The sequence below is a fragment of the Vidua chalybeata genome, chromosome 7 (genome assembly GCF_026979565.1).
Source record: "Vidua chalybeata isolate OUT-0048 chromosome 7, bVidCha1 merged haplotype, whole genome shotgun sequence".
NCBI classification, from domain to species: domain Eukaryota; kingdom Metazoa; phylum Chordata; class Aves; order Passeriformes; family Viduidae; genus Vidua; species Vidua chalybeata.
Window position 1 is genome coordinate 5,208,173 of NC_071536.1, and position 18,530 is coordinate 5,226,702.

Consider the following 18,530-nt stretch of genomic DNA (forward strand, 5'->3'; position numbering starts at 1 on the left):
GAAATGCAGAGGTTTCTAGGGATGCTGTAGGATTCAGCTTTTATATTTTTCAGATCCTGTACTGCTTTAGTGTATAACTCTAAAGCTCCATAGCCTGTCAGCTACTGTTCTCCTGTTTTATTCAGACAAAACAATTCCTCTCTAGGCCTGTAACTCAAGAACACCTTACTTCCTCAGGCCCTGAAAAGTATAAATAAAAGTGAGTTGTGGGGGAGCAAACTGGGGGTAAATGACTTCATTACCTGAAGCTGTAATTGGAGGATTAACCCCTGATATGTAAATGGATCAAACTTATATCTGTCTGAAAATCTCACGACCACAAGGCTTCAAGCTGCCACACATGAATCCCCAATGGTCCCTACTCCAGCCCTGAGGATGTGACTCAGCCTGAGCCAGCAGTGTTAACACATAATGGAGATTTTTGTATGGGAACACACCTTGCAGTTCACATTACATAATCAGATGGCAAAGTATCCTACAATCCTTTTTCAGAATGAGTAGAACCATACTGAACCTGGGTCTTGTTAGATCATTTCAGGCTTCTGATAAGAAGCCGTGCCTGACAGCATCAATGGTATCTTCACAGTTACTGATACACAAGTGGATTCAGGTTCCAACAGTCCATAGTGGAATTGTATCACTCCACAGGGATTTTATGGGTCCTCTACATGCTGTCCTTCAAGCTTCTGGGCAGTGGGTTTCAAAAATCCCAAGAACATTAAGGTGTTCAGTTTTCACAGAAACTAGTTCCTGTCTTGTGTCAGACACCACCTAAGAAAAACTCACTGTCCTTTTTGAAAGGGGTTTTTGAAGATCCCTCAATTTCTCACAATATCCATACCTTAAAAAAATAACAACATATTATGAAGCAAAGACCTCCTTCAAAGGCTCTCTTTAGCTGTTCTCATAACCAGAGGAAGTTGTGGGGCAACACTACTTCAAGGTACTTTAATTAACCTTACTTTCAAAACTCTTCCCACTCAAATTAATTAGCTATGATTTGTTACAACACTTCCTTCAGCAGCAAGCCTGATTTCAGATGTTGCTGTCTCCACAACCCACTTGTCACACTCTGTCCTGCAGAGACCTGACCTGTCCCCTGCATCTGGCTAAGAGTGTGTCTAGACAGAAACTAGACTGGGAGCTGGATCAGAGAACTGTTAAAATACATTCCTTCTAAAGCCAGAGGATTTCTCTCACCTGCTCACAGCACAGCCCATAAAAAACTGTCCCAGTCTGAAAGGATTATGTGAGAGGGCTGCAAACCAGTGGTTAGGGGGAGTAAAGGCTCCTGCTGGTACTAGTGCTGAGAACAAAAACACAGAGTGGACATGCATGGGTGGAGAGATGTGACCTTTTAGCTTACACTGGTTACCTATTTCTCATCTGCTCTGTGACCCTGACAGTCACACGCACCAAACAAAATCTCCACCAAGAGTACTTGCAGAATACTGGCAGTTTTCCACACTCCTTGCCCTGGATAGGCAGTGTTAGCAAGCACAGTCTATATCACTAGCATTTAATCAAGGTGGCAGGGGGTGGGTAGGATATAATCAGAAAATCAATCACTCCTAGTGTACAATAGATAAGCAGAATCTGGATCATACTGTATGCTGTTTTACGTGAAAATCACCATTTGGCAACAGATGGATTATCATGTCCAGTAATTACCAACATTAAACAGCTAACCCATTTACAGCTTTATATGTGATGTTGTTTTTTAAGCCTATCAAATGAAGTTATAAACATAACGAGACCACCAAAGCACTCTTAATCTTATTGTATCTCCCTTTAAGAAGCTCTTTTCAGCATCTTTACAGTAATTCTGTCTTAGTAATTGCAGAGTTTAGCATCAGCAATCTTACCTGTTTCTGAGATACACGAAATGGCTCCACCTGCACCTTGCAATCCTAGATCACAACACCAGTAAGCAATTGCCATCCTTCTGTATAGCAGCAAGGCCCTGACTCAAAACAGTGGAGGTGTTGGCATGAGCTGGGGAGATCCCCCACAGTGAGATTTGCAAGGCAGCCTTTGGATTACAATGGCATCCCAGGAGGCCAGTTACTACTGTAAATCCAAGCCTGGATGGAGAGTGTTTCAAACTCCCCCTTGCTTGCTGACCATTCTGTTCAGGACTGTTTTTCTCCCACACCATGAATGCATTAGCTTGTGTGCAGAACAGTACACAAGCAACTCTTTGCAGAGCTCTTTCAGAGCCTCACTGATCTTGAAGGAACTGCAAACACCATAACAAGCATGGAATTTGCAAAAGGGACTCATACACTCGGTTCTCACTTCTTAATGGGATTGAGCATCCAGGGCACTCCTTATCCCCCAGTTAAACCCCCAAAGGGGCCACAATTTAAGACACATTGGTACAAGAATCATTACTATTTTTAGTATGGGCCTGGTTTCCTACATCCCTGTCATAGCACATGTGACAGTTGAGACAGCCACGATACACAGAGTATGACCATACAATTTCAGAAAGCTTCAGCCCATACAGAGTAACACCAGGACACTTCATAAGGCTGCAAGCATCTGCCCTTCTTGTCCTTCAGCCCAGCCTTTTATACCCTCCTGTTCATGCAGGGCACCTGTGTGCCCTCTGCTCCCTTTGGTGGTTGCTCAGTGCACCTGGGCACTCCATGGCTCATTGCTGTCAATGCTGCTCACCTGCTTCTCACAGCTGTGCCCATGGGGGATGAGGCTGGGCTGCAGCCCCACTGCCAATCACCACACCCTGTGTGCCACAGCACAGCCCCACTGCCAATCACCACAGCCTGTGTGCCACAGCACAGCCCCACTGCCAATCACCACAGCCTGTGTGCCACAGCACAGCCCCACTGCCAATCACCACAGCCTGTGTGCCACAGCACAGCCCCACTGCCAAACACCACAGCCTGTGCACCTACACATCCCCATGATTTCTAGTGTTCTTCTCTACTTGTAGTTGAACACAGTTTGCATGCCCAGCTAACAAAGTAAAAACTTCACTGCAGTCTATTCAGATCTATGGGCACAGCAGCTAATTCCAGTAATATTAGATGCAGGGGATTCCTAATGTGGTCCAGTTTGGACATCTAAAAATCTCTTCTGGAATCACCCCAACAAAATTAGGCCTGAACACAGATTATCAAATTGTATTATGATGTTTCCTAAAAATTTTTTAAGGAAAGCAACCATTCTTTTTATTAATTCTTTTTATGTTTGAAAAAATCTGCCATATACCAGGTCTAACTGTATATTATCTTCTCTGTCTTTATAACACACAATCCTCTGATCAGAGTGTGGTTCAGACCACATTCTGAACAGACATTCAACACAAACCATTTTTTATCTCCAACACTGCACCTAAGGAGCCAAAGGGATATTGCGAAAACAGTCCATCAAAGGTCTAGAAAAGTGCATGGTTTAAAAAACGTCTCCAAATTGTTTGTTTAGAAAAATTGGTTGATCCCCAGAGCAAATGAGGAGCTGTTAGTACCTGGAGTGTACAGCCGTAATACTGTGGGAGAACTTCTCACCTTTGTTGAAACTTCTGCAATTAAGTTTTGCTTATTTGGGTCTACAAACTCCACAGGTTGACCTTCAAACTCAATCTTCCCAAGTACTGTGCCCTGTGGAAATGCACCAGAAATAAAAACAAAGCATGAGCAAAGGAGAAGCTGTGAACACTGGGACAAGGTGTTGACAGGCCCAGCAACCAGAACAGCTGTTTAAATATGGGGTTTTGGCAGTTCATAACCAATTTAGCATTTTCAGAAGTTTATGAGCCTTCCTCAGTATAAAAAATCTGTCTAAAACCCTTCCTTCAGGGGAGAGACATTAGCAGCAGTAATATTTGTTAATAGGCAGTCTGGCAAGCTGTGTTGTGACATGAAATTGAGTTGTCTTCCAAGAAGATCAGAATTCAGATCCCCACATAACTGTCATGTAGATCTGGGGGTAATCCACAAAGCACTTTGAAAATTTTTTGGCTTTGGTAACCCACTGTGAGGTTTTCAGCTGCCTCCTGTGGATAGCTACAAGGCAGCAGAACTGGTGTAAGGTACAGCTATGTAGGAGGCAGGTCAGCCCAGCTGTTTTCTGAATTAGCTGTTAAAAATAAAAGTCACCTCTAGCAAGCCCTGCTCTATGTTGCTATTACCCCCTGGCAGAAGCTAGGACACTTGTTCTGCCAGCAGCATATCCTCCTTCTCATTGAAGTTCTCAGTGGAAAAAAAAATCCCTGCTTTGGCTTTGCCCCACTCCTGAAGTAAGTGGCATTAATCTAGGGTTAACCTCTTCTAGCATGGGAACAGGGTGTGCATTACAGAACTTTTCAAGGATGGAAGGGGAAAGTAAAACAGAGGAATCAATGTTTTGTGGTAAATTTATCATATCCCACTTTCATGATCAAACATGTTAAACTCAGCTTGCTCTCTGGATATTACACCAGTATTCACACTGGGATTGCTCCTTGGATTTAGTGATCCTCCTTTGAGATACTTCCCTGGCTTGCCATACCTGAAGTATCCTTGCCATTTCTCTAGGGCAAGCAGCAGCCAATATCTTGCACTGCCATGCACACTAATAAGGGCAAGTTTTAAGGACAGAGTTTTGCCCCTAACAGTGGCTGACATCCTATGTCTTCTTGAGTAGCACCTTACACCAAAAGCTGCTCCAAGCTGCTTTACATGAAGCAGAAGAAAATAATCATAATCTTCAACAAGTCCTGTTCTTGGAAATGAGGGTCCTGAGTGGTGCTTGAGAGCCACGGGTCTGAGTGCCACCATGCAGTGAGTTCCATAAATGCTGATGACAAAGCTCCTTGTTCTCAGCCAAATGGTGCCCTGCATTTACTTTCAGTCCAGTTTAACAAGTCATTGCTTATTTCTGCATTTATCATAAGGAGGCCTTGTTCTCACCCCCCGTTTTTATAGAGACAGGGAGTGAAATAGTAAGTAGTTCTTTTCAACCTGAGAGAACTGGGTGAAGAGGTGACATTATGCACTTTAAAAGCCATACAGCAATACCACTCAAAGTCATGGTATAATGGGATGCACCACCATACACTGCTAAATTATAAGACAACACTGAAAGTATTAACTTTGGATAAAAGGAACAGTGATCTATTATGTCTTAAGAAAGCAGAAACTATATTGCCATTTCCTATTGTATTAAATTGTACTTGAATGCTGTCTGTAAGAGCAGGACAATGGCAAATCTTCCTACAACAATTCATTTCTACAAATATTCCTCGATTCAAGTTAGGCCATACCTGTTTTGTTCTGTGGAATGAAAGGGGGCATAGGGTTGGGCTGCAGACTGAAAACTGATCACCTAAAGAAAAGAGCAGCTTCAAATAATCCATTAGAAAATAAGAGCTCCAAGGCAAATTTACATTCAGACTGGCTTTGATCACTATTTCAGCCAGTGTGAAGTGTACCTTCACATTAACCTTCACTCCATAACATAATCCTACCCATGACCTTCAATTGTTAGCTCTTGGAAAACCGAGAAAAGTAATGACTATTGAAAATAATAGCAGGCTTCAGCCAAAGAAAACCAGGTTAGGAATACATCTGGGATGACTGTAGGCATTCCTCTGTCTCAGAGGACCAGGACAATTTCCACTGACCAAAGGTGCCACTGCCTGTGAAAATTACCCACAATATCTCACAGATTTGTTGCTCTCTTTGACTGTTTCTGAGTTAAGATGTGTTTGATACTACCACCTGTTGTTCTGACACTACCCGAGGCCTTCCATTTACATCACCTTGTGCTGGCTCACTTGTGCAGGACAGGAAACCCAGAGCAGAGCCAGGGAGAAGGGGCTCCTTGGGACCAGAGCATTGCCCAGCAGCACAGAAGCCTTTGGAAGAGCACATGGATCTGAGCAGCATCTGAAGTCAAGGCAGCCCAGCAGTACAATGGTACTCCAGGTTTGGAAAGGACCCAGCATTAGCAAGGTTAATGCAACTGGATCAAGGGAAGCAGATCATACCTTGTCACGAATTAATTTGGACAACATTCTGGTATCAATCCCATACAGAGCAGGCACCTGAAGAAAACCCAAGGTTAAGTTAGAGAACAAGCAGCTAAAAAAATTGAAAGAAGGCAGCAGCCAGATCACTTTTTGAGAACATGTCACAGAATCATAGAACAGTTTGGTTTGGCAGACACCTTAAAGCTCATCTCGTTCCAACCCCCTTCCACTAGACCAGGCTGCTCACAGCCCCATCCAGCCTGGCCTTGTGTTAGGAGCTCAGGCTCTCAGCAGCAGTCTCACCAAGGCTGCCTCACTGCAGCTCTTCACTGCTCCTCCTTATTCCCACTCATAAATAGCTGAGATGTTCAAATCTAGCTTCTGCTCTAAAAAGCACAAAATGAAGAGCTCATCTTTCCATCCAGGTCAATTCTCACCATGCTGTTACATCTAGACTGCTCACCTGTTCCTCTTGCAACCACTCTCCCAGGCTCCTAGTAGCCTGCCAGTGGCTGTACTCATTGCTGTAATCCAGCACCAGTAAACCTGAAACCTGAGAAAAGAGAGGAGAAACTTCATTTTGCACTGTAGGACCCCCTTTGTACTTATCCCCTACCTTCAATTTGCACTATTCATTCACCATAAACTATATCATGGACAGACTTCAGGCTAGCTCATGACTACCTGGGCATTTTGACCAGGAAATCCATAAAAGAATGTGGCTTGGTAACCAAAGCTGCAAATCACACTGAGCTGACAAAACACTTCTTGTCAAAATAAAGAAATGGAATTTTAAGACAAGACAAAATGTTTTATTTTTATTCTTTTTTTTTTTAATAAGAAAACTTTTCACATTTAAGTAACCTTTCATTTCAAAAGTCAGCTCCATTTTTCAATGGAGTTAGTGTATAAAACAGTTGTTTTACCTCAGTATAGATACTTCCAGAAGGCACATGCCTTAGTACATAAATCAAGATAGAGTATTTTTTGCCACCATTCCTCCACAGGACAATATCCAGAAGGAGAAAAAGAAAGGTTGAATATCACTGATTCCTTCTATGAGGGGGCCAGTAAACTCTTACACACTCAGGGCACATTAGCTGCTGGGCACAACACTTTGATCAACACTGCTTCTCCCACTATTACCTTGATCCCATCAGACTCTAGAAATCTCCTGAGGCCCATTTCATCCAAAGCAGTTGTGTCAGGCACTCCACCATTCCCAACTATGGGGTTAGCCAGGGTAAGAATCTGTCCTTTGTAGCTGGGATCTGTCAAAGCTTCAGTGTATCTAGGTAAGGAAACAGTAGAAGAAAAATACATTGGTCTGGAGTCAAAAGGAAAACAAAAGAACCGGTGAAAACAAGGCAGGCCTGAATTCCCATATGACAAAAAGACAGAAATGTGAAGATATTCTCAGAATAAAAGCAAACACATCTGTGAATATGCCCTGACTTAGCCATTTGTGATTAAACATTTCACACGGAGAACAAGGAAAGACTTTGGCATCTCATTTAAGAAAAGCACAGAAGCACTCAACAAACTCAGAGTCCTTTGATTTAATATGAGAAACAAGTACAGGAGGGCAGGGAGATCTCAGCCCTGCACAGAGTATCACTGGACCCTCTGATAACATCTTGGCCTGGCCTCTCCCTGGGCACACCCCTGGGCAGTGCTTTGCCCTTGCTGTGCCCTGCCCTCCATGTGCTGAAAGAGCTTTCCTCTCTCAGTGGCAGCAGAAGGCTCCAACTGAAAAGCCAGCAGACAGAGCTGTTTGCCCAGGCTTTGTCCCTGCCACACTCTGGAGCTTGTCCTGGGATGCTCAGGGCTGTAACTGCTCTTTTTGTGGGGGAGGACATAGATAAGTCCTTGGGTTTCCTCATCACTGCTCTGAGTGCTTCTCTGCTGTCAACAAACCCTGCCGTAGTTCCACTTCTGTAGTTTCTCCCAGCAGAGGCCTGGCATCTCTTCTAGGCAATCTGCATGTTCCCACCCACAGAACACCATTCATTTCACCTGACAAGACTCCCAAGTGCTTGGAAGCTGGTTTGTGTATCCCTGAAGAAGGCAAGTTGAAGACAATGCTTTGGGATTCAGCATTCCACCCCTGGTCACAAGGCCCCAGAGCACATCCTATCATTAGCCCAGGCAGAAGCCTGGCAGTTTGTCAAGCACCTGCCTGAATGCCCTTCTCAGCAAGGACAGATCTAAAAGCACACTGGAACATTCTTCTGCAGCAGAGGACCAAATCTAAGATTCCACAAAGCATTACCTCTGGACCTAGTAGGTTCAGTCCCACTTTCAACCACATATAAGGGGACAGGGTAAATTTGGTCTATATGCTCCTATTCTTCAGCTCCAAATTAACAGGCAGTCCCTCACTTTCTCCCTTATTCTGCAGTATATTGCTGTAAATATCCCTTGACCAATTATTGTCTTTCAACCCAAAAACAGCTGTAATTTAGCAACAGATGAAGTTATCTCCACAAATATTGAGCCAAATGCATAAAGACACTTCAGGATGAATCTGCCCTATACAAAATATAATAAATTATTGTCATTATTGTTTAAACAATATATAATTGGCAACTCCAGCCATCTACCAGGTATCAGCAAGTCGCAAGAGACATTTTTATGGAACACCAGACTTACTGCCAGAAGATTAATTGTCAAACATTGGGAAACTCTTCACAGGAGCAGGACTGGCTGTCAGCAGATACAGACAATGAGCACACCAGCCAGCTCTGAGAAATGACAGGTCGAATAAACAATGACCAGGAAATATTTTCAGGTAAGCCTGTCTTGATGTTCAAATCTACATTTGCAGCTGCAGAAACCAACCACAAAAAGTGCAGTGTGATCCCAAAGCTGCAGTAGGTACCAGGCACATGGCACATGCATGCTGAGCATCATTCTCTCCTGAGCTATTTATGCTTCCAAAAGACTACTTGTTAGTGACAAAGCTAATGTCATTAACCTTTGCATGTCATTTGTGATCAGCAAACAAGGACAGAGAGCCATTGGGTCTGGGTGGGGTGTGCAGGCAGAGCTCAGACAATGCCCAGGAACAATGCCATGTGGAGCACAGAGGAGCAGATGGAAACACCAGCTCCAAACGTGCTGCAAGGTCTAATCTTTGCTGTGCCTGCCCAAAGGTCTGCCTGATTTCAGTAAACTCCTGTCAACCCATTCTCTCGCTAGAATATCATGGGAAACACACATTTATTAGAGATAAACACCTTTATGGAGCCATTTCAAACATGGGACATTTTATGGGTTGTAACTCTTCTTTCTTGATTGGAAATCTCATCTTTTTGTTCCTATGCCAAACATATGGCTGCAACAGTAGGCTTTTTTTTTTTTCAGCAAACGCTTCTGAGAAGTTCATCCTCACGCTTTTCTATCAAAAACACAACATTTCACCCACAAAAGAGTGTTCTTGGCCTTCTATTCTAGAGTAATACGTCAACATTTCAGCAAGCTTCAGCTGCCTCAAGCCTGACAGCTGTATGCACATAAAGTGCTTTGCCTCCCATTTCTATACCGTGAATCAGAATGTGAGAGTCCAGATGAGGACACACAGTGCAGAGCAGCCTATTAATCACCCCAGGACAGAGCCCATGCTGACCCCACACAGCACCCAGAAACACCCACTTCACAGAAAGCAGGTCTGAGGCTTATCAGCACCCCTGCACTCACCTCTTGCTCCCTGTCGTGACAAACTGCTGCATGCCCCAGCAGCACCTCCTTTACCCTGGCACAGCCTCTTCCTGTGCCAGGGAGAAGGGACAGCTGGGTTCCTCTGGATACACAGATCTTGATCTCTGATCAGGAGCAAGAGGTACAGCTACAGGGTTCCTTTCAATGGACAGCAATCCCTGGACTGGTAAGGGAATCTGCCACCTTTATGTTCTGCAACAATGCTGCAAACTTTTGTCTTCCATTTCTCTGAATCAATCAAGGTCATGTTCTGTATAGGGTGCTCTGAAGATACTACCTTACATTTTGAATGTTTTCTCCATGCCCATATGGTCCCCAGCACAGAAGAGAGCTGTGTCACAGCATCCTCTCCAAATGATTAGACAATGAACAAACAGAACTTCTACTGCCACAGTAACATGTGGAGAGGAAATTAATCCTTCAGGTCCTCCTTGACTTTTGTGATGTGCCAAGCTTTATGGCCCATAATCTATCAATGAGAAGAGAACTCTGGTACCCTCCATCATTCTGATCTATATTAAACAGTGGCTTGTTGGCAGGTATATTAACACAGCCAGTAATTAGTGCTGTCAAAATGCTTAAATAATTGTCTCCTAACGCAAAACTCTGCAAACTGATTCCCCTCTGCAGTAATTTACCATTCTCACCAATGGTATCATTTTAAAACTCAACCTGTGAGTACTGAGATCTCCAAAGGAGAGCATAAATTGGGGGAACACAAAGCAGATGAGCAAAGACAGCTATGAATGACTGCAGAAGAAACTCAGATATCAACAACTTCAGAGATGTCTTATATCATCAAGGACATGTCCCTGTCCTTACCAAAAGCCCCATTACTCTGCTCAAGCAGTCCAACAAAAGCACTGGCAGCATTTGGCTGCCAACCTAAGTGAGCCATAGGTTTCTACCACTCAAGAAGACAGAAAATCATACTAGGTTAGGCATTAATCTGATCCTGCCCTTTAGCTGGAAAGGTGCAGAATGCAAAAGCATGCTTACCTGTGGTATGAGCCAACAAATTACATAAAAGATGGGTCATAAATGTGACCAACCTGGGGTTTAAAAATTTTACACTTAGAAGCCAAGTTCCAAGAAGGCTGCAGATGCTTCAAACCTCTATAGTTGGTCTGGGCACTGGAGGGAGGACAGCTTCTCTGCTCTGACTCAGTAATTCAGTAGGAAGTGATCAGAACCCTCTGTACCTCATTATCATCATTATATCAGCCTTTAAAGGTGCTCATCACCACAAATGCTTTGGCACAAGAGGTCTGCCTGAGACATCTTTATTAATTCTTTTCCTCTCTGTATCTCTGGACCAAAATGTAGCCTTATATAGAAAACTACTTGCTTGGATCAGGAACCTACGAGCTTGGAAAAAGCAGCTTTCACACTTCAACAAGCTTCCAGAGAAGTATTGATGCTTATATGTCATTTGCTGTTGCCTTACCCAGAGAGCCCCGTGTTGAACACAACTTCCCCTGCTGTGGAGGATGGATGGCCAAAAGAATAGCCCTTCATCTTCATCCCATCTTCCAGCACCAAGTTCGCTGTCTGCACCTAGAGAAAGGCACATGAAGAGACTCAAACACAGGAGGAGAGGCTTGATGATTATACAGGTAACACCTAGGATACCTGCCTTTCATGCTTAGCACTGTAAGCATTCCTGCCCTTCTCCCACTCCCAGCTGCCAAGACATTACCTCTTTTACTAGTCTGATGTCTTTTTTCTTTCTAACACTTAGGAAACATTGTTATCCTAATGAGCTGGCAAACCTCACTGCGAGCAGAGCATGTGCTGCTGCTGCTGTGGGATCACCCTTCCTATGCCTTAGCTCATTTTTTCCACATATGACATCTTGCAATTTACCAACATCATAACCCTGTAGGGAAAGGATCACTTGCCTCCTCAATGTTTACTCAAGGCCTGCTGCTGGCTTTGCTGGCTCTCATCCAGCTCTGACCTTTGATAGGTGCTTAACTGCTGGTGCAACCATACAGCAATGCCACTAAAAACAGGTGTGTGCTTAGTTGAACTGGTGTCAGACAGCAAAATTCAAAATAACAGCCTATTCTGCTGTAGGACACTAGACCAGAGGAACTCATGGATCAGATGAACGCTCATGGTCTCAGTTACCTCAGGGATAGGTATAAATTGTCCCAGAAGAAGCAGCTATGAAACAAGCAGCCTAGAGGAAATCATACCTCTTCCAGAAAGGGTTCAGCAGAACTGAGTCCCACACTAACTGAGAGATCCCTTCCAGGCTTCTTCACTATTTTACAGCCAAGGCAAGTGGGACAGAATGAGTTTTACAGAAGCCCTTACGAGATTCATTGTCACAACTGGGTCTTTGTACATATCAGACTAAATGTACCACCCTTTTTGGTCCCACTTGGAAACTGAACCTTTCTTACCCTGTCCAGGCACTGGATGGGAAACCACCAGAGAACTCCATCTTATAATAAATAAATAATTACTACCTGCACAGCAGAAATGACAGAATGAGTTGGGAGGTTCCCTCAGACAGCAAGATCACTGGTGACATGCAGAGGAAGAGAAAGAGTAAGCAAAGCTGCAAATAAATTTGCCAATGAATTCCTGGCTTAAAAGAATTTGGACGATGAACTTTCAGGACCCTGATAAACCTCCACTTCTGGAAGGCAAGCACAGCTGTCTCCTAGGCACAGCCAGAGTGACCACCAGTGCAAAAATCCCAGTAGTCTGTGCCACAGGAAATGTGCCAAGCGCGTCCACAGGGAGCAGCTCTCACCATGATTTAGCTTCATATTGGTTTCTTTTACAGAACTGTTCCTCTTACTGCGATTTTTAAAAGAAAAATCAAGATCAATTTGCTGCAGAAAGGAGCTGGAGAGCTACTTTCCATTAGCTGTAAATCAGATGAAAAATCACAGCAAGGAGAAATTTCATTCTCAGTATTGAACATTTTGTAACCATCATGACAAACATTCATTTAGAGCCCCTCTGCAGTTACAAATACCACACAGATCAATTATTAATGTACTGCAAAATACACTAAAAATCAAACTGCACTGCCAAGTAATTGAATTCTGTGCATCTGGGATGCTTTTAGCCTTGTCATTTTTTCCTCATTAATGTCAAACACCCAGTCATTCTCCAAAGATTTAGCCATAACTTTTGGAACCTTCCCACACCATTGGACAGTTTAGTCAGCAACACCAAAATCTCCTCCCTCCCCGGTTATAAACAGAATTTTAGTGGCTAAATCCCCTAGGTTGAGACAAAATTAAAATGACAGGTTGGTGGGCTCCCTAATCTCCCTGTGCCTCTCAGTGCAGAGAACTGCCAGACACTGAAAGCACAGCACAGAGGGGGTGTGGGTGCCTCCAGCTGGGCTTTGGACAGGACCTCTGCTCTTTGGGAAGCCTGGTGAAAGCCCAACCTACTCTGCCCACATGGAACACTGACTGCTGGATATAGTTTCTCCCAACCTTGGTGTTAAATGCTGGATCCCTTCCCCAGCAGGCCACAGTTTGGGGTCCACACAAACAGCAACTCCACTTCAAGTATGTCCCACCACTGGGGCACACCTTGGGGCAATTGCCTGAATTGTGATCCTGCCACCAACCCTGGCAGAATCCTTCAGGAAACAAAGTCCACAATGGTGGAATGACCAGAAAGTTTAAGATTCATCCAAGTGCTCAAGGCCAAACCCCAGAGCAATCACTGTGAGCTTCAGAGCCTCACCCTCACTATAGTACTTGGCAGGGATCTGCATGGCCTTCCTCCCACCACTGTCCACCTCCCTTCTAAAGCAGACAGCACAGAAATTATTTCTGTTGAACAGAAGCCCTTATTAGACTAGTAGAGCCCCTACACAATGTTCAAGTAATGCAGAAAAATGTCCCTGAGCAACCATAACCTGCCTGCAAGTTCAGCTATCGCAGGGGATAGATGTTCAACTGTTTCCCTCCCTTCCTTGATTTATTATTCTTAATTAAGTGGTTGGTTCATTGAGCATTCGCAAAGCAATTATTCTTGCTTACATTTCCAGTGGAGGTGTTACCATATCCCTAAGCTGCCAGCCTACCTTGTTTTTTCAGTTTTGTTTTTAAGGTGAAAAGTGATTTACAGGCTACAGAGAAAGCCTGTTGGCTCAATCAGGGATCAGTTGGGAGAAATGCTTACTTTCAAAAAAAGAACAAGCAAGAAATACACAAACCCCCAAAGCTTCCATGAGGTCCTTTTGTCTTCACCATTCTCAAAAGCATCCCTACATAGCCTCAGATAAATTTCTGTTGTAATCTCATCTAAATTGTTTCTGCCACACACCCCCAATGTAAGATATGCCATTTGCAGTCTGATTTCTTTTTCCTACACATTAGTAGCTTCACCTTTAGCAGAGGGCCTTGTGCTCTAGAGAGGCTGCAGTACTCTTCAAGAGCTTTGAGGATGAAGATGGCTAACAGAAAGGGTCATGCTGATGTCACATTGATGGATTTTGTGTATTTTGTCAAAGCAGCTTGAAGAGTCAACTAGTTCAGGTCGCACTTCACACATCAAGTAAAGAAAGCACTTAAGAAGTTAAAAGAAAAATAAACCTAAACCCATTAAGAAAGCGGAAGAAATTAGTTCCAGTTAGTTCCCTGCTGTAGCAGCCCTTCCCATCTAAAAAGTGGATGATAAAGACCTGCAAAATCTCAAAAGATCTACAGTACAATTCCACACAGCACAATTTCTCTGCCACATTTCTTGGGTCACCTGTGGCTGGTCACAGAACAGCTGACATATCAGAAGCACAAAAGAGTCCAAAAGCTCCAAGATACCTTCTACAATAAAAAGCTGGTGCCAAGACTGAGCTACATTTGTCTCTTCCAAAACCAAATAGCCAGCAACAAAGGAGTAGTTTTCTCTTTGATAGAAAAATCAAACTGATTCTTACTCTTCTTGTGAGCACTATGCCATCACAGGCTGGAAATCTATCTGGGCATAGCTAGCAGTCAAGACTTTCTTTGGCAACCCTGTGTATATATATCTGTATTGATCTGATTTTGCTCTAGCACATTTGTTTCTGGCTAACATTGAGAGAAGACAGGGCAAGAAAAAAGAATGAGTCAAGGTGAGTGTCTTGGGATACACCAAAGAAGCTTCACATTTAGGATATTTTTTTGGGGAGAAGCACTGGATTAATTCCTTTATCATCCAAGACAAAGCCAAAGAAAAGCAACACAGGTACCATGGTGGCAAAGTCACAGTTCCTACAACTTGAACTCTTGTCAAGGCTGTTCACAACAATGCTGCAAATATTTTGTCCATCACAAAACTCAGAAGAGTGAACCAAGCCAGATGAGATACCTAGCACAAGTCATTGAGGACCCATGGAAATGAGCCCCCCTTTCCCCCCCCACAGCAGCAGTTCACTAAGTTCCCCCCATCTGTATGGGAATGGGCCCCATTTTACCTCCCCTTCATCTCCAAAATGAGGAGTGGAGTATCTTGTGGCTCATCTTTAGCTTCCTCACCCACCTCTCTACTCTCCTTGCAGTCACTGTCCCATTTCTTTCCACCTGCCTCAAATACATTTGTGTAAGATTGATTTAGTGCAATATAACACATTTGAAGAGTCCTTTTGCAGTCATCTGAAGTAATTTCTAAAGCCAGCACTCTACAAAATTTTCCTCATCTTCCTCTCATTTCTGACTACATTTTTAGCTCATTCCTGGTGGTTTTTATAGCTCTGCCAAACCTCTCCTCAGTGAGCCAGCTGTACTGTTACAAGCCACCTATTTATTGCTCGTACTATCTTTACATGCCCATTTAACTACATTGGCCTCAGAAGAGCATTAAAAACAGTAAGAGCTTCAACCAGCAGCCTCTCTGCCTATTCCTGAATTTTAAACAAGCTTGATTAACCTGAAACCAGTGATGCTAAACACCCCTACTGAGAGTCCTGAGGGGTCTTTAGTCTGCTCTCTGCCCCTCTTTCACTCATGGATGCCCATCTCCTCTTTAGAATGGAAGAATGGGATGGAATAGGGAAATATGGACCTGTGAGACCCCACATCTAACACTACTCACCTACAATGGTGTTTGCCCACAGAGGGTGAGTTTAAACTGGACAGAACACAGACTTAGAAGAAGCATTATTAGGCATTTTTCTAGAACTACCACCTCTCCCTCATGCTGTCTAATACTTATACATAGGTAAGAAGTTTTCATTGTATTTTGTTATGTTTCCTAAAATAGCCCAGTGAGAAAAAGCAATTAAAGGCAACTAAATGCTCATTTAAGCCTGCAATAATGGAAGAATGAGACCATTCCTTAATACTGTCATTAATCCACACACAGCATCATGGATCATAGACTATCCTGAGTTGGACAGGAGCCACAAGGCTCATCAAGTTCATCCAACTCCTGTCCCTGCACAGGGCAACCCAAGAATCTATGTGCCTGAGTGTATTGTCCAAATGTCTCTTTAGCATGCTTACATTGCATTTCACTCTTTCCTCAAATTTCTCAAAAATACCCATTCACTCTAAGGCTGGTTGGAATACCAAACCTAGCCATGGGTCACTGCTTGGTCACTTGCCTCACAAGTAGACTTAACTTCCACACTCTGATGCAAAGAAACTGGGAACTCACGTGCTGAAAGAAGGTGTATAAACAGGAATACGTCTTGCCTTATCCTGAATTCTTCTGCAGAGGAATTTTTGTTTTAAAAGTATCATAGAATCATAGAATGGTTTGGGTTGGAAGGGACCTTAAAGATCACCATGTTCCAATCCCTTGCCATGAGCAGAGACACCTTCCACTGGAAGGTTGCTCAGAGCCCTGTCTAATCTGGCCTTGCTCACCTCCAGGGATGTGGCAGCCACAGCTTCTCTGTGCAGCCTACTTCCAGTGCCTCACCACCTTTGCAATAAAGAATTTATTGCTAATTGCTAATCTAAACATTCTCTGTCAGTTTGAATCCATTCCCCCTTTGTCCTGCCAAGTAACTGGTCTGTTGCAAGGACCTCAGAGAACTCCCAAAAACTGAGTGGCTGTGGGACAGGTAAGAGAAACCCTAGTCCTCAGTGGACAGAAGTGATACTGATCAGCCCTCTAGACCACCCTGCCAGGTAAGGCAGCAGCTGCAGTCCAAGTCTCTCTATGCTCTTCCCTACCACTCTCTGAAACACCACTCCCCCAGTTACTAATTCTATTGCACTGTTCATTCAACACAACACCTGTGCAAAAGTGCCTTTTCAATGCAAAGTGCATGCTGACAGAACTCACACAGCACTGCAGTGCTACAGAACTCCCACAGAAAGTCCCATTTCACCCATTTACTCCAGCTCCTGTAGCAAAGAGCACTAGAAAGCTGGGGAAATCAACTGAGTAGTCCAGCTCCTGTAAATCAAGAGCTGATACACTGATGCATTCACAAGAGCTGTCTACCTCTCCAATTAACCTCAGAGCCATTGTAGTTTCTAATACATTGAAAATGGATTCTGTATGGATTCAGTGGGATTAATTATATGCCTCAAGTGATGCATGATTTTAAATATTCATTCAATTCATTCTCATATGGACTGAAACATCTGTTTTGTTAGCTATCAGTCCTGTAGAAGGGTGAGGTGTTTCTAAAGAAAATATATAATAATTAACTGAAACCCTGAACTTACACCTTTTGGTGTAATTTATCCTATAACTTCCATTCCAGACTAGACAAAAAGTATGTTTGCTTAGCTAATAAGACCATTTAGCCAAGCAACCCCCTTGGTTAGGGTTCAGACAAATTTCTTCTGGTTCATGTCTCTAGGTAAGCCCTGTTATCTCCAGCACATTATCTCTGCATGCCAAACACACCTATTAAACAGTAGTTCACTGTTACCTTGATGCTCAACAGTCTGGTACCTGTCCTTGAGAAACTCCAGTGATCAGCAGACACATTGCAAAACTCCAATCTGCCTTTCAAAGTCTTCACCACTTTGCAAGCTGTCAAAATTCTTGTCATCTTGAAAGCTGCCGATGGGTAACTAAAGTTGAAAGAACAGAAGAGAAAACAAAAATCTGCTTGTATGTATTTCTTCAAGATTTGGTGCTGACAATATACTCCTGTAGATCACAGGGGAAGAGCACAGAGGCACAGCAGGAGCACTGAACTGACTGTACAGCACTGCCCTCCACCTCCCATTTATTCTGCCATTAAAAGTCCCAGGTGCAGCCCCACCTCCTCCCACCCCTCCTCAGAGGGGTGCTTGCTTAGGCACCCTTGCAACACTTCTCCTCAGGCTGGTCTCTGAGCACTGTCACAGGGGTTTTAACACCATCTGGAAGACAGCAAAGCCTGAAAGAGAATCACCCCAAGAATACAAGAGCATGCAGTGGCAGGACAAGGGGGAGTGGGTTCAAACTGAAAGAGAGCAGGTTTGAATTAAATATCAGGAAGGAATTCTTCCCTATGTGGGTGGTGAGGCCCTGGCACAGGTTACCCAGAGAAGCTGTGGTTGCTCCATCCCTGTGAGTTCAAGGCCACATTGGACAGGGCTTGGAGGAACCTGGGACAGTGGAAGGTGTCCCTGCCTGTGGTAGGGGGTGGCACTGGATGATCTTCAACATCCCCTACCAACTCAAACCATTCCATGATTCTGAACAGCACAGGGGCCAGGCTGTGCACAGTGAGGTTTTGAGAGCTCTCAACATGGGGTCTGCATGCTGGCTGTGGGACAGCCTGTGGCTGCTACAAGCATACTTGTACTAAAGGGTGTGAAGCAGGAAGACACAATTCCATGGAAAGATGCAATCTTTATTCTGTGTTTGGAGAGCATACTCTAGCACAGATTCCAAAGCACTGTCTGTCCACAAATTAATGAAA

The 18,530-nt window shown here is 43.8% G+C and overlaps 1 protein-coding gene across 1 annotated transcript in view; it reads right to left on the reverse strand.

Moving 5' to 3' along the window:
* CPS1 (carbamoyl-phosphate synthase 1) overlaps window positions 1–17,669 on the reverse strand; it is a 92,849-nt gene extending 75,180 nt beyond the window's left edge. Inside the window, exons 1-6 of the mRNA XM_053946993.1 lie at window positions 17,547–17,669; window positions 11,142–11,251; window positions 7,121–7,265; window positions 6,438–6,527; window positions 5,993–6,049; window positions 3,531–3,623 (exon numbers count right to left, since the gene is read on the reverse strand). Of these exons, the coding sequence (XP_053802968.1) occupies window positions 3,531–3,623; window positions 5,993–6,049; window positions 6,438–6,527; window positions 7,121–7,265; window positions 11,142–11,251; window positions 17,547–17,669 (618 nt within the window). The remainder of the gene's footprint in view (window positions 1–3,530; window positions 3,624–5,992; window positions 6,050–6,437; window positions 6,528–7,120; window positions 7,266–11,141; window positions 11,252–17,546) is intronic.
* Between the last annotated feature and the right edge of the window lie 861 nt (window positions 17,670–18,530).